Here is a 13,326-nt window from a genome sequence, read left to right on the forward strand (position 1 = left end):
GGAAGTAGGAGCCGGTTCCTGGGTGGAGCTAGAACAGGGACCTGGTTTGTTGGCTGGGGCAGCCTCTGGTGGCCAAATAGGGGGACTGCAGCCTTAGTCTCGTGGGTCCATCCAGATCGTCTCTCCGCTCCCACAGGCTACGGTCCCTCCTCTGACACCCTCCATGGCACCCTACGGTCCCCTTGGCGGGGGGGAGGGGCAGGGATGCTAAGTGAACCCCTGCTAGGTCACCAGGGAGACCCCTGAATTCAAAACCCAGCCTCTTCTGTCAGACCCAGACCCTGTCCCCAGTCCACTAGTCACCTCTCAGCCTCAGTTTCCCCAGCTGGGGACTTGGGAACCAAAAATGCCCACGGCCTCTTCAGGTCGTGGTACAGATGAACACAAAGGTGGCATGCACTAAACACTCAGTAACTGCAGCTGTCACCCTCAGAAACATAAAGGAGAAGGGCAGGGACTTGAGATGGGGTGTCGCAGGTAGCCCCAGCTCCCCTCCCACAGGATCTCACTGGCCAGCAACCAACCCAGAAAGTCCCGAGGCCATAATTAGGCAGAAACAACCCACCTCTTTTTCTGAGAAAGGGAAAAAGGAAACCGAAACAGAAAGCCTGGGCTCTGCTCTGCCTTTAGATGCCCTCATTCAAGTATCTCCAAGTCAGAGGATCCTCCTGGAACTTGTCATTGGTCAGCACAGCTCCTATGCTAATAAGAGGGTAGCCCCAGCCCAGAAGAGGTTCCAGCGCCCTCCCCTAACTCCCGTCCAGACTCCCTACGGACAGAGCTGGAGGGCACTACTTTGTATCACTACAGCCCTGTGCCCATGGTTGACCACCTGAATGAGCCGGTGCTGCGCTGCTGCAAGCTGCCGCGGTGCCTGTGCTTCCTGCTGCTCCTGGTGATTCTGATGGCTCTACTTGTACCCTTGGTCATCTTCGCTGTCAGGGCCAACAGCAAGCACTGCACGGATGGCCTCCAAGCAGAGCAGGAGTGTCAGAACCGCACTTGGTACGTGCAGCACCAGCTAACCCAGGCCCAGGAAGTCTTACACAAGATGGAGGTCCAGGCCGCCACCTGCAACCAGACGGTGGTAAGCCACTGCACCCCCTAGAGAGGGCCTGTCCTTGCGGGGGGGGGGGGGTTCTTACAGGGTCTACGTGGAGATCAAGATAGACCTTAAAACCCCCCCCTGGATGTCCCCACCAGGGTTTGGAGACCTGTAAACTCTCTCCAGGGTGCTAGTGTGGGGTGGGGTGCTCCCCAGAGCAGGGGCCTCAGTATCCCTGCTAGGATATGGGGGAACCTCCAGACTCCAGGGCACTGGGGTGTGGGAGCTAGAAACTCCCCTCGGGCCCCAGTCTTGGGAGAGCAGAAGCCCCCCCTAGGGGTTGGGATCGGGACCTCACCAGGTCCCAGAGAAAGAGGCTCTTGATACTCCCACCGCATCCTGAGAGACTCTGGAATTTTCATCTGTGTCCCGATATGGGGGAACCTTGAAACTCCCACTGGTCCTCTACTTGGACTCCGAAATCCCCCCTGTGTTCTGGTTTCGGGAGGACCTCTCACTCTTCTTGGGCAATAGCCCCGGGGGATCTGGAAACTGCTCCTAGAGTTTGGGCATGGGGAGCTTCCAAATTCTCTTGGGGAGGGCCTCAAAACTCCCATTTCGAGGATCACACCCTTATCGGTGGCCCTGGGAGGGTGGGAGTTATGGCCACTCTGCAAGGTGGGAGACTGAGGTGCAGGGGATGGTCGGAGTGGAAACTGAAGGGGGTTTGGACCCAAGCTCCTCTGATCCCAGGGCTTAAGGAGGGGTCCAGGGCCCAAGGACAGAAGTCCAGTTTCCCACACCCCACCCCCACCCCCGCGTCGCAGGTGACCCTGAGGGATTCTCTGAAGATGGAGCAGGCACAGGTGGCAGAGCTTCAGGGTGAGAAAAGCACAAGGCCAGCGTTCCACGGACGGGGCTCGGAGGGGTGGGCCAGTTATTGAAAAGGACTAAGGAGGGAGGGTCCCAGGGTTGGGGTCGGGAGGGAGGGATGGGACCAGATTCCATTTGGAGTAGGGGAGGGGGGAGCACGCCAGGTTTCCCAGCGTGGGTTGAATGAGGGCGGGGCTAGAGGCGGGGACATGTCCCGGGTTGGAGCCAGGTGAGTGGGCGTGGTCAGTGTGTTGACGCGCCCCTCGATTCTGTACCCGACCCCACCAGGAGAGGTCAAGATTTTGAAGCAGAAACTGGAGGACACTTTGGCGGAGGTGCAGCGACTAAGGTCCGAGACGACCCCCCCCCCACTGGCCACTCCCCTTTCACCCCACCCCGAAGACTCGCGACCCCCTTGGCTTCGAAAAACCCCGTTGCTCAGGGGGCAAAGTTTAAGTCCCAGCCTTGTCCCTTGTGTCACACAGCCCTGGGGTGGCCGCTGCCAGCTCTCCTCCCCAGTGACTTGGTGGGGGAGGAGTGGAGATTCTTAGGGGCGCAGCCTCCAGCTGCTGGAGCCGGCTTGGCAGTTGTCTGAATTGTCCCGATCTCTACTCCAGAAGAGGGAGTGAGGCCTCAGCTGAGAACAACTCTTCTAGCTGCTCGAGCGTCCTGTTCGCTGTGGTCGTGGTCGTGGTCCTCGAGGCTCTGCTGATCTGAGGTCCCAGAAAGCCGGCCGGTAAGGAGGGGGCAGCTCCGGGGAAAAGAAAACTGGGACAGGATGGGAGTCGGGGATGGGTCACGGTCTGTGGAGGTGGCCTACCTGCGGGGCAGAGGGCTGGGCACCGAGGAGAAGAATCTTGGAGAGGGAGGGAGAGCCCAGTGAGCAGGGAGGGGGTGGGGGGGGCGGTCCTGGAGCGGGGCAGGGCTTGAGGGCGCGGAGCCCGTGTTGTATCTGCCTCTGAGTCCCTGTTTTGATGTCTTTTAGGCCACAACCTGGACTGGTCCGGTTCCCTCTCTGCTTCCCCCTTTGAGGCTTCCTGACCTGGCCCGTTCTGAGGGGACCACATGGCAACACGGCTGTGGGGAGGAGAGGGGGGATGGGGTAGCCTAAGGGGTCCATGGGGCAGCTCTGGAGGGATACCTTGGGCATGGAGAAGTAGCAGAGTTGGCCCAAGGCTGCCCTAGAGCTGAGGAGGGCATGGGGGTGGAAGGTGGGGCACCTGCTTCTTGCTGACACGGTTCTAGAAAGTCACTTTCTTCTGGGGTCTTTGGGCTCCGAAAAAGTAAACACCCCTCTGGGGGGGGGGGGGAACTTTACTCTCAAGTTTTTGGAGTGTTACTGTGTCACCCCCAAGCATCTGGGGGCTGCCCTGCGGGCCAGGGTGGACACCCATTGACATCCACATCCAGCTTTCCCTGCTCTAGAATGTTCTCAGGAATCCCTGCGGTTCTGGCAGTCACCACCCCACTGCCTCCCCAGCCCTCTTGTCCATTTGGATCATCTTAAAGAACTCTACACCCTCATCAGCTCGCCTGCAGTGTTCTGCTCTCATCTCCTCGCCGGGATCTTCTGATGGCAGCGGTCCCATGAGGAAACCGAGGCTGTGGTGAGGGACACTTTGTCCTGGTTCCCAATCCCTTCCCACAGAAAGTGCAGGGCTGGGATCAAACCTGGATTTGCAGACACACACAGGCCTGTGTCACAATGCCCCCTCCTCCAGAGAGCCTCTCTGCTTCTCAAAATTGAAGGCCACCGGGAGTCCCCTGGTGGCCTAGTGGTTAGGATTTTGAGCTTTCACTGCCGTGGCCCGGGTTCAATCCTTGGTTGGGGAACTGAGATCCCGCAAGATGCGTGGCACGGCCAAAAAAAAAAAAAATTGGAAGGTGTTCAAAATTGAAGCCTACCATCTGATAAACCCTTCAACCCACTTTCTTGGATCCTCCCATGGCCCATAATTCCTTCCCCCTCTGTTATCTTCCTTCCTCCAAGTTCCCCTGGAATCCTGACTATTGTCCGGGCAACTTCTTGTGCGTGGCTGGGGGTGGGGGCAGGTCCCTTGCATCTGCCCAGAATTCCCAGAATTCTGCACTGCCCTCACCATGGTCCCGAGCCCAGATGGTCGGGCCCCCCCTCCATGGCTCCCGCTGCCCTCCCAGGGACCCCCAAACCCCATCCCTGCCACAGGCCCCCCTGACGCCCCCCTGACCCCACCCCCAGCCCCTAACTTCCTCTTGCTCCACCCCCTGTGACCATTTCTCTGCATTTTTTTTTTTTTTTTTTTTTACGGTACAGGGGCCTCTCACTGTTGTGGCCTCTCCCGTTGAGGAGCACGGGCTCCGGACGCGCAGGCTCAGCGGCCATGGCTCACGGGCCTAGCCGCTCCGCGGCATGTGGGATCTTCCCGGACCGGGGCACGAACCCGTGTCCCCTGCCTCGGCAGGCGGACTCTCAACCACTGTGCCACCAGGGAAGCCCTTCTCTGCATTTTGATTTGTCAAGTTCCTTCCTGCCTCATGGCCTCAGCTAGTCTCTACCTCCTGCTCGGAGCACCAGCTTCCCACTCTGAAGTTCTAGAACAGGGTTTCTCGGCCTCCAAACTCTTGACATTTGGACTGGACCATTCTCTGCTGTGGGGCCTGCCCTGGGCACTGTAGCACGTTGAGCAGCATCCCTGGCTTCCACCCACTAGAGGCCCATAGCACCTTACCCCGAGGTTGTGACAACAAAAAAATGCCCCTAGACATTACCAAGTTTCCCCTGGGGGGCAGAATCAATTCCGGTGAGAACCTCGGCTCTAGAAGGTGAGGCTTGGGTGCCCGTCAGTTCTGTGAGTGTCCCCAGCTCACAGGGGGACTCAGCAGGCGCTCCCATGGAGTCCCTTTACAATGACTGAGTCATTTCACCACCACCCCCATCGGCAGCCCCATCTAACAGATGAGGAAACTGAGGTCCAGAGGAGTGACTGGACTCGCTCAGGGTTTCTCAGCTGCTCAGGCATTGGAACCCTCTGCTTCCAGCAGGTTCTCTTGATTGCCGGGAAGCAGACCTTTCTCACATGACCTCAGTCCTTTCCCATCCCCACTCAACATCCTTCCCCCCAGCTCCCAGCTTGGGCTACTGGAAAGTCCCAAAACAGCTCCGCCTCCCACCCCCACCATACCTGGGCTGTGTTTCGCTGATGGAGGGGGCAGGTTTGCCCCAATATTATGGGTTTGACCTGCTCAATTTCTTCCCCTAAATTCCCACCCAATGGCTAGGGTATAAATGTCCCTCTTTCCTAAAAAGGCCCCTCTTCCCTGGCTGGTTGGGGGGATTCCAGCTTCAGCAGGAATCTGGCAGTGACCTGTGGCTGCTGTGTGTCCCTGGCCTGAGACTTAGCCTCTCTGGGCTCTGGTTTCTTAATGTGGAATTGGGGGAGCGGGGGGCTGGGCAGGTCAGGGAGGGACACAGGTTCTAGTTCATAGTGTTCACTCAGCTCACATTTCTGCACAACTACTGTGTGCCAGGCCCACGCGGTGGCAGTGTGAACAGGGCAGGTGCAGGCTTTGCTTTCTAGGGGCTCACCCAGTCTGATGGGGGAGGCAGCCAGGAATCACACACAGGTAAAATGACAGCAGAGCTGAGAGAGCTGATCAAAAGGGGCCTGAGGGCTTCCCTGGTGGCGCAGTGGTTGAGAGTCCGCCTGCCAAGGCAGGGGACACGGGTTCGTGCCCCGGTCCAGGAAGATCCCACATGCCGTGGAGCAGCTGGGCCCGTGAGCCATGGCCGCTGAGCCTGCGCGTCCGGAGCCTGTGCCCCGCAACGGGAGAGGCCACAACAGTGAGAGGCCCTCGTACTGCAAAAAAAAAAAAAAAAAGGGGGCCTGAGTTAGTGGGGAAGGGGGAGGGTTCTGGAGGAGGAGACATACTGGTGGACAGGGGAGAGCTGGTAGGAACTGTTAACTGGGCAAAGAGGGAGGAGAGGGCTCTCAGGCAGCCCTGGGGTAGGAATGCGCTGGCCTGAAGAGCGCTGAGGAGGGCAGGAGGCAGCTAAGAGCAGGAAGTGACATCAAAGACCTGCTAGGGGTCTTGCTGGGGAGGAAGAGGAGGGGGAGGGATTAGAAAGGGGGGAGGGGTAAGACGGGGAGATAGAGGGGGAAGAGAAAAAGAGAGGGAGTAGGGTGGAGGAAGAGGAGGAAAGGGAGGTGGAAATGGAGGCGGGCCAAGAGGAAATAAGGGGAAAGAGGGCGAAGGGGGAGGAAGAGGATTTGACTCAGAGGGAAGTCTGGGGAACGGTGTGAACGCGCCTGGATCTGATTCACGTTGTAAGGTCTCCCCCTGGTGGCCTAGTGGAGAACGGGCAGGGAGATGGGACGGATCCACCCTTGCGTCTACCCTCTGGTCCTCACAGCCAGCCACAAAAAGTGTGGCAGCCTGAGCCAGGCCAACCTCAATTGCTCGAGTAGCCTCCCGTCTTCTAGGCTTGGTCATTCCATGAACAGAATGGGGACAATATACCCCCAGACCCTCGCCAAGCACCCCCTGTGCAAATGGGTGCTTTGCGCAGATGTACTCAAGTGATTCCCGCAAAGCCCTACGGGGCAGGAGCTACTGTCATCTCCGCTTCACAGAGGGGGAAACTGAGGCTCAGAGGGTCACGTGGGATGCAGATGTCAGACTGGGATCCAGGACCCCCCAGTCCTGTCCTGGGCTCCACTAATCTGGGCTGGCCCTTGGCGTGGGTCCAGCCCCTCCCAACAAACTCGAAGCCACGGCCAGGCAGGGCGGAACCGTGGGTGTCCCTGGAGCCCCAAGGTGCCAATTAAATGCTCGTTGCCGTCTGGGGCCAGAGCTGTGGACGGCGGTATGGCCGAGCCGGGGCCGGAGCCAGGGCGCGCCTGGCGAGTGTTCGCCCTGTGCGGGGCCGCTGTGTTCCTGGCAGCGGTGGCGGCTGGAGCAGCCCTGCTGGCCTGGAATCTGGCCGCCTCGGCCTCCCGGAGGCCTCGCTGCCCAGAGCCAGGGGCCAACACCACGGCGCCGCCTGGAGACCTGGAGCCCGAGGTTGAGGAACTTCGGCGCCGGCTGGCAGAGGCTGCCCAGCGCGAGGAGGCCCTGACCAGGCAGTTGAACCAGGCCGAGGGTGTCCGACAGGAGCTGGAGGAGGCCCTAAGGGTCTGTGAGGGCCGCCAGGTAGGTGGGCAGGGTGGGGGGCTGGGGAATCCAGAATATGGGGGGGAGAGGGTGCACACACATCCCTGGGGCTCCCCCCCCCCCGCCCTGTGCCTTGGTTTCCGCCATTCTTCAATTGAGGGAGGCAAATAAGAATATACACGTAATTCCTTCCAACTCCTACAATGCCAGTTCAGCCCTGAGTCTACCTTCTGACCAAGAAGGTGTCACTGTCCTCTGCTATTTGCCAAATCACTGGTGGAGGCTAGGGAAGCCTCAGACCCCTAAGCCCACCTGGGGAGGCCCTGTGCTAACCCTCCCCCTAGGTACCCACTCAACATCCCACCTCCCAGCCAGTGTAGAGCAGCCCTATTTTGAGAGAGGGACATTCATGTCACCTGTAATTAGGAGGCTAAAGTTGGCCTCTTGGGGGAGGTACCAGCCAGGTCCTCCCTTTTCCTCCTGCCACCCCCTTCAAACTCTTCCTTAACCCTTCCCAGCCCTGGACCTCGCAGAAGAATCATCCTCAGAGTCCCAACCGTTCACATTTATTGAGTAACTACTGTGTACCCCTGTGTCCCAGGCGCAGCAGAGGTTGGGCAGTGTATGAATTTTTGAAAATTCATGCCTTTTGAAAATTCATCCCTACACCTTTCCTGACTGCCTGAGGGAAAGGCCTGGGGTAGCCGAGGTTAACAGCAGCCTGCACTGGGTTCAAATTCTGTCTCTGCCTCTCGATGGAGTCTTCTCCAAGGAAGCCAGGCCAGTGGTTTTGCAGAATGTCTTGTTGCCAAAATCTCGGCCTCTGTACCCTGGTACCAAATAGAAATACGGAGACAGAGTTTTTGGAGGAAATAGAGAGTAGCTTTATTTCTTTGCCAGGCAAAGAGGGAACACAGCAGGCTAGCACCTCAAAAAAAACTGTGCCCCCCTCTCTGGGGGAATAGGGAGAAGTCTTATAGTCAGGGCTTGTAGTCTGGGGTAGGTGATAAGGATCAAGGAAGTGATGGACTTGCATTCTTTCTTCTGGGAAATTTCAAAACGGCCACAGCAGACATCAGGCAGCTCTGTAACTGGGTCTGGTCATCTCCAAGATTATCGCTGGTGACCTCCTCTCTGAAATGAAGAAAGCTACAAGGGAGTGTTACAAGGGAGTGTGGGAGAAAAGAATGCCAGGTGCAGGATATAATTCACATAGAGTCAGAGAGTGATTAAGGAATTAGCTTTGTGTAGGACAATTCTAGTTGCATGCACTACAGATTAGTAACAGTTAAAGTGAAACTAGGATTGCTTAACTTTTATAGACCTGCTTTTGCTGTTTCTATAGCCATTCACTCATTCCTTTGTTTTCCTGCCTTGTTAGTAGGAAAGAAAAACCCCATTTTCCACTTCTACTGTAACAGTCTCACAGAGGTGACTAAGTATACCCTTGAAACCCAATTGTCAACCACCAAATTGGCTTGTGCTGGTCTGAAACCCCAGTCCGCGAGTCTAGACATAGCTAGGATTGGAACCAGATCCTGTCGGCAGAGCTAAACCTTTTCTACATCTAGTTGGCCTGGAGTAGGGGCCGGATGACCTGGACAGAGAACTTCTTCCAGGCAGGCACCTGTCACCACTCGGTACCCCAGATTTCAGAGGCCACTTCTGTGTTTTACAACTACAGGACCCCCAAAGGTCCAAATAAAGCTCAAGGAACACCAATGTAGTCTCAGTCTCCCCTAGAAAGGGCGGGGTCAATTCACTCCTTCTCCCCTCCCCCCCTCCCCGCCTCACTTCCCCTCCACTCCGCAGAGTCGGCTTCAGACCCAACTGATGACACTGAAGACTGAGATGGACGAGGCCAAGGCTCAGGGGACCCAGATGGGGGCAGAGAACGGGGCGCTGACAGGTGTGTTGGGGTGCAAAGTGGTGGGCAGGGCTAGAGGTGGGAGGAGCCTAGAAGGTTCCCAGCTACGCAAATGACACGTACAGGTGCAAACGTAAAGCAGACGAACGCGAAAACTTGTGAAGGAAATGCGCATAATATGCAAAGGTCATGCGAATGTCAGAGAACAATGCAAATACAACAAAATGTGCACACGCCGTGTAGAGACTCCCCAAAGTAATGTAAACCTATGAAAAGCTATGCAAATGACACGTAAAGGTCAGGCAAACAGCACACAAACTTAATTCAAATAAAACAAACCACGCAAATAGTAGGCAGACTATGAATTCGTAGCTGGTGTGCGAGGGGTAGGAGCCTGGTCTCCAGTCTGATCCTGCACCCTGCGCCCGCAGAAGCCCTGGCGCGCTGGGAGGCGGCGGCCACGGAGTCTGCGCAGCGGCTGGACACGGTGCAGCGGCGCGCGAGCGCGGCGGAGGCCGAGAGTGAAGCCTGCGCAGCCCGGGAGGCGGCGCTGCGCGAGCACGTGTGAGTAAGGAGTGGGCGGGAAGGGTCCGGGGGAGGGCGAGCCCATGCCCCTGCCCATGTGGGCGGGGCCTTGTAGAGAGTCAAGGCCCTCCTGAAGGTCAGGCGTTAGAACCTGGGGGGCGAACCTGGGGGGCGGGGGAGGCGCTCTTTGGGGACGGGAATCCCCCACGTTACCGCTGGCACTCTGGAGGCATGGGTCCCTGGGGTCGGGCGCATGTTGGGGGCTCAGGGGAGGGCGGAGAGTGCAAGTGGAGGATGCAAGAAAAATCGAGTACCGAGTGAGGGGCCAGGGGCCTGGAGGCGGAGCTTCTGGGGAAAAGGCTGGGAGTCCGTGGGGAGGGGTCCTGGAAATGGCCAGGGGTGGAGAAGGGATGAGGGATCCTGGAGCATGGGATCTCTGGGGAGGGGGCGTTCCCAGGAAAGGCGGAAGAATGCTGGAGGGTCTCTGGGGAAGGGGGGTCCAGGTGCTGACGGGACCCTCCCTCCTTCCCGGCAGTTACGCCCTGGAAGCCCAGACGGGCCCCCAGCGCAGAGTGCCACACCCCCGGACCCGCTCTGGGTCCCGACCTCGGCCCAACACCCGCTCGCACTCTCGCCCGGGAACCTCCGGGGGTTGCAGGCGACCAGCGCGGCGCGCAAGGGGGTGAGTCAGACCCCAGCTGGATCAGGGCTCGAGGCCAGGAGGACAGATACTGGGGGCCCTGCTGGGACACTTACAGAGGTACCCATGCTAGATCGACACCCATCAACGCTCAGCTTTCGACCGACAGCCGTCCTGAACGGAAACTGTGCAGAAAGAAGACCCGACCCTCTCTTTGACCATCTAGTGCTTATTTTGCAGATGGGGAAATTAAGGTCCATTTGGTCACAAGGTGAGATAGTACAGAGCTGGGACTTAAGTCCCCTCTAAGGACAAGGACAGTGTTGCCCTCATCGCACAGACGTGAGGACTTAGGGTCCAGCCCTGACCTGGGAGTGACCTGAAGGGGTTACTTCTCCTCTCTGGTCCTCAGTTTACCTTGCCTGTAAGATGAGTAATTGGAATGGTGAGAGCCAGCATATCCTTGACATCAAAAGCTGACAAAAATGGCACAATAGGAAAACTACAGACCCCTCTCCCTATGAAGAGGGTACAAAACTCCCAAATGGAATTTTAGCAGAGAACCAAGTAACACGTTTTTAAGATACACCATAACAAAGTGACTTATGCCTGAGGTGCAGAGATGGTTCAATATTTGGAAGTTTGGTAATAAAATTCGCCATACTAAATGGATCAAATGAGAAAAATTCTGAAAAGGTCATCAAAATAGCAACAATTGCCTGTAAGTGAGATTATACGGTATTTGTCTTTCTCAGCCTGACTTATTTCAGTTAACATAATACCCTCTAGATCCATCCATGTCGTTGAAATGGCAAGATTTCTTTTTTATGAGACTATTATGAGTAATATTCCATTGTGTGTGTGTGTGTGTGTATATATATATAAAACATCTTCTTTATCCATTCATCTATCGATGGACACTTAGATTCTAATTTCCAGACCGTAATCAGATTTTTCCAACTGTTCTGATAATGTCCTTTGTAACAAAAGAGTATCCTGGCTTACACATTGTATTAATCTGGAACATTCCTCAATCTGTCTTTGCCTTTCATGACACTGGCTTTTTTTTTTTTTTTTTGACACTGGCATTTTTTAAAAAGCCCAAGCGAGTCATTTTGTGGTGTCTGAGTTTGGGTTTTTGTGATGTTTCCTCATGATTAATTGGCATTTTTGGCAGGAATGCCTCAAACAGTCAACCCAATAATATTATCTGCTGTTGGTATGACTATATATAGAAAACCCAAGAGAATCAATGGAAACTTTCTTATATCTAAACAACTAGGTAGAAAATCCTTTCGAAGAAAAGAAAAATCCCTTTCAGATAATTTTTTATATCCAGGAATAAACTACGTTCCTTATTATGTAAGGATCTATTCTACATTAATTTTTCAAAGAATAACTCAGTAGAAAATGGGCAAAGCACATGGGCAGCCTGGTCATCGAAATATATGAAAAAGGGGCCCAATCTCACTGCTAGAGAAGAAATGCAAACTGAAAAAAAATGTGATATCGTTTTCTACCCTTTAGTTTGTCAAAGACAAAAATAAAAACAAATTAAAAGTTTGTGAATACGTTGTGTTGGGACTGCTCATTCGTACAACCACTTGGGAGGGCAGTTTTCCAGAATCTCTCAAAAGTGCACATGTTGTTTGACCCATCAACTCCTCTTGAGGCAATTTTTCTGCAACCATATTATTATTATTATTATTTTCTTTTTTTTGCGGTACGCAGGCCTCTCACTGCCGTGGCCTCTCCCGTTGCGGAGCACAGGCTCCGGATGCGCAGGCTCAGCAGCCATGGCTTACGGGCCCAGCCGCTCCGCGGCATGTGGGATCTTCCTGGACCGGGGCACGAACCCGTGTCCCCTGCATCGGCAGAAGGACTCTCAACTACTGCGCCACCAGGGAAGCCCAACCATATTATTTTAATTAAAAAATTTTTTTTAATCTACAACCAGATTTAAATGTATACAAAATGATGGACTGAATGCAGTGGAGAATCCTGTGTTGGATCCTGGAACAGAAAAACACTTAGGACATCAAATAAAGTCTAGAGTTTAGTTAATAGTAATATACGAAGATTAATTTCTTAGTTTTGACCGAGAAATTGGAAGAAGCTGCATGAGGGCTATTCAGAGACTGTATTATCTCTGCAAAGTTTCTGTAAATCTAAACGTATTCCAAAATTAAAAGTTTACTTTTAAAAAGATGAGGGTGGGGGAGAGGAGAAATGAAGACATTATTACCACATTCTTGGTAATTGCAAAAAATTGGAAACAACCTCAGTGTCCATCAGTTGGGGACTGTTTAAATGAGTGTCCGTCCATCCACACCATGGACTGCTATACAACTGGTTTGTGTGGGTTTTTTTATTTTTTGTTTTTGGCCAAGCTGCCCGGCTTGCAGATCTTCGTTGCCTGACCAGGGATTGTACCTGCGCCCTCAGCAGTGAAAGTACAGAGTCCTAACCACTGGACAACCAAGGAATTCCCACTATAAAACTGTTAAAAAGGCCAAAGCTGATCTTCTCTGAGACGCATTAATGTAAAAAGCAGGAGAGCAGGGCTTCCCTGATGGCGCAGTGGTTGGGGGTCCGCCTGCCGATGCGGGGGACGCGGGCTCGTGCCCCTGTCTGGGAAGATCCCACATGCCGCGGAGCGGCTGTGCCCGTGAGCCATGGCCGCCGGGCCTGCGCGTCTGGAGCCTGTGCTCCGCGATGGGAGGGACCACAACAGTGAGAGGCCCGCGTGCCGCAAAAAAAAAAAAAAAAAAGCAGGAGAGCAATAATTTGTGTACGTCTTTTAAAATTCGGGGCTGGGGGAAACTTTTATCCAAATATCTCTGAAGGAAACACTGGTCACAGCTGTGGCCTCTGGAAAAGGAATCAGGGATCTGGGGATCGGCGGGGGAAGCAGTCTCATGCTCCTCTGTATACCTTTTTGTAAAGTTTGCATTTTAAAAATCATGTGCATGTATTACCCTTAAAATAATTAAAATTTGTTTTGAAAATTTTCTGAAGAGGCTGCTGTAAGGAGGGGAACAGCACACTTGAAACTCTGATCCCCCCTCAGCCAGTCCTGTTTATTATCCCCCCACCCACCTTGGAGGTGGCTTGGTGGTGCCTGATCAGGGCCTTTACTGGGAGAGGACCAACTTGGGGTGGGGGGAGGAATTGGAGGGCCCCCCCCAAAAGGAGGAGGTGAGGCTGAGGGGAGGAATGAGAGTCTAACCGCTTTGTTCCGTTGCT

The 13,326-nt window shown here is 54.8% G+C and overlaps 2 protein-coding genes across 2 annotated transcripts; both read left to right on the forward strand.

Annotated features, from left to right (window-relative positions):
* The first annotated feature begins 651 nt into the window (after positions 1–651).
* BST2 (bone marrow stromal cell antigen 2) lies at positions 652–3,224 on the forward strand. The gene is made up of 5 exons (XM_004277702.4): positions 652–1,087; positions 1,873–1,927; positions 2,207–2,267; positions 2,536–2,654; positions 2,904–3,224. The coding sequence occupies exons 1-4, from the start codon at positions 821–823 to the stop codon at positions 2,633–2,635; spliced, it is 483 nt and encodes a 160-aa protein (XP_004277750.1). The 5' UTR covers positions 652–820; the 3' UTR covers positions 2,636–2,654; positions 2,904–3,224.
* A 2,835-nt stretch (positions 3,225–6,059) lies between these two features.
* CCDC194 (coiled-coil domain containing 194) lies at positions 6,060–10,907 on the forward strand. Its single transcript, XM_033401488.2, has 4 exons — positions 6,060–7,087; positions 8,861–8,957; positions 9,347–9,479; positions 9,976–10,907. Exons 1-4 carry the CDS (start codon positions 6,764–6,766, stop codon positions 10,124–10,126), a joined length of 705 nt encoding a protein of 234 aa, XP_033257379.1. The 5' UTR covers positions 6,060–6,763; the 3' UTR covers positions 10,127–10,907.
* The last annotated feature ends 2,419 nt before the right edge of the window (positions 10,908–13,326 follow it).

This window comes from Orcinus orca, chromosome 3 (assembly GCF_937001465.1).
Source record: "Orcinus orca chromosome 3, mOrcOrc1.1, whole genome shotgun sequence".
Lineage (NCBI taxonomy): Eukaryota > Metazoa > Chordata > Mammalia > Artiodactyla > Delphinidae > Orcinus > Orcinus orca.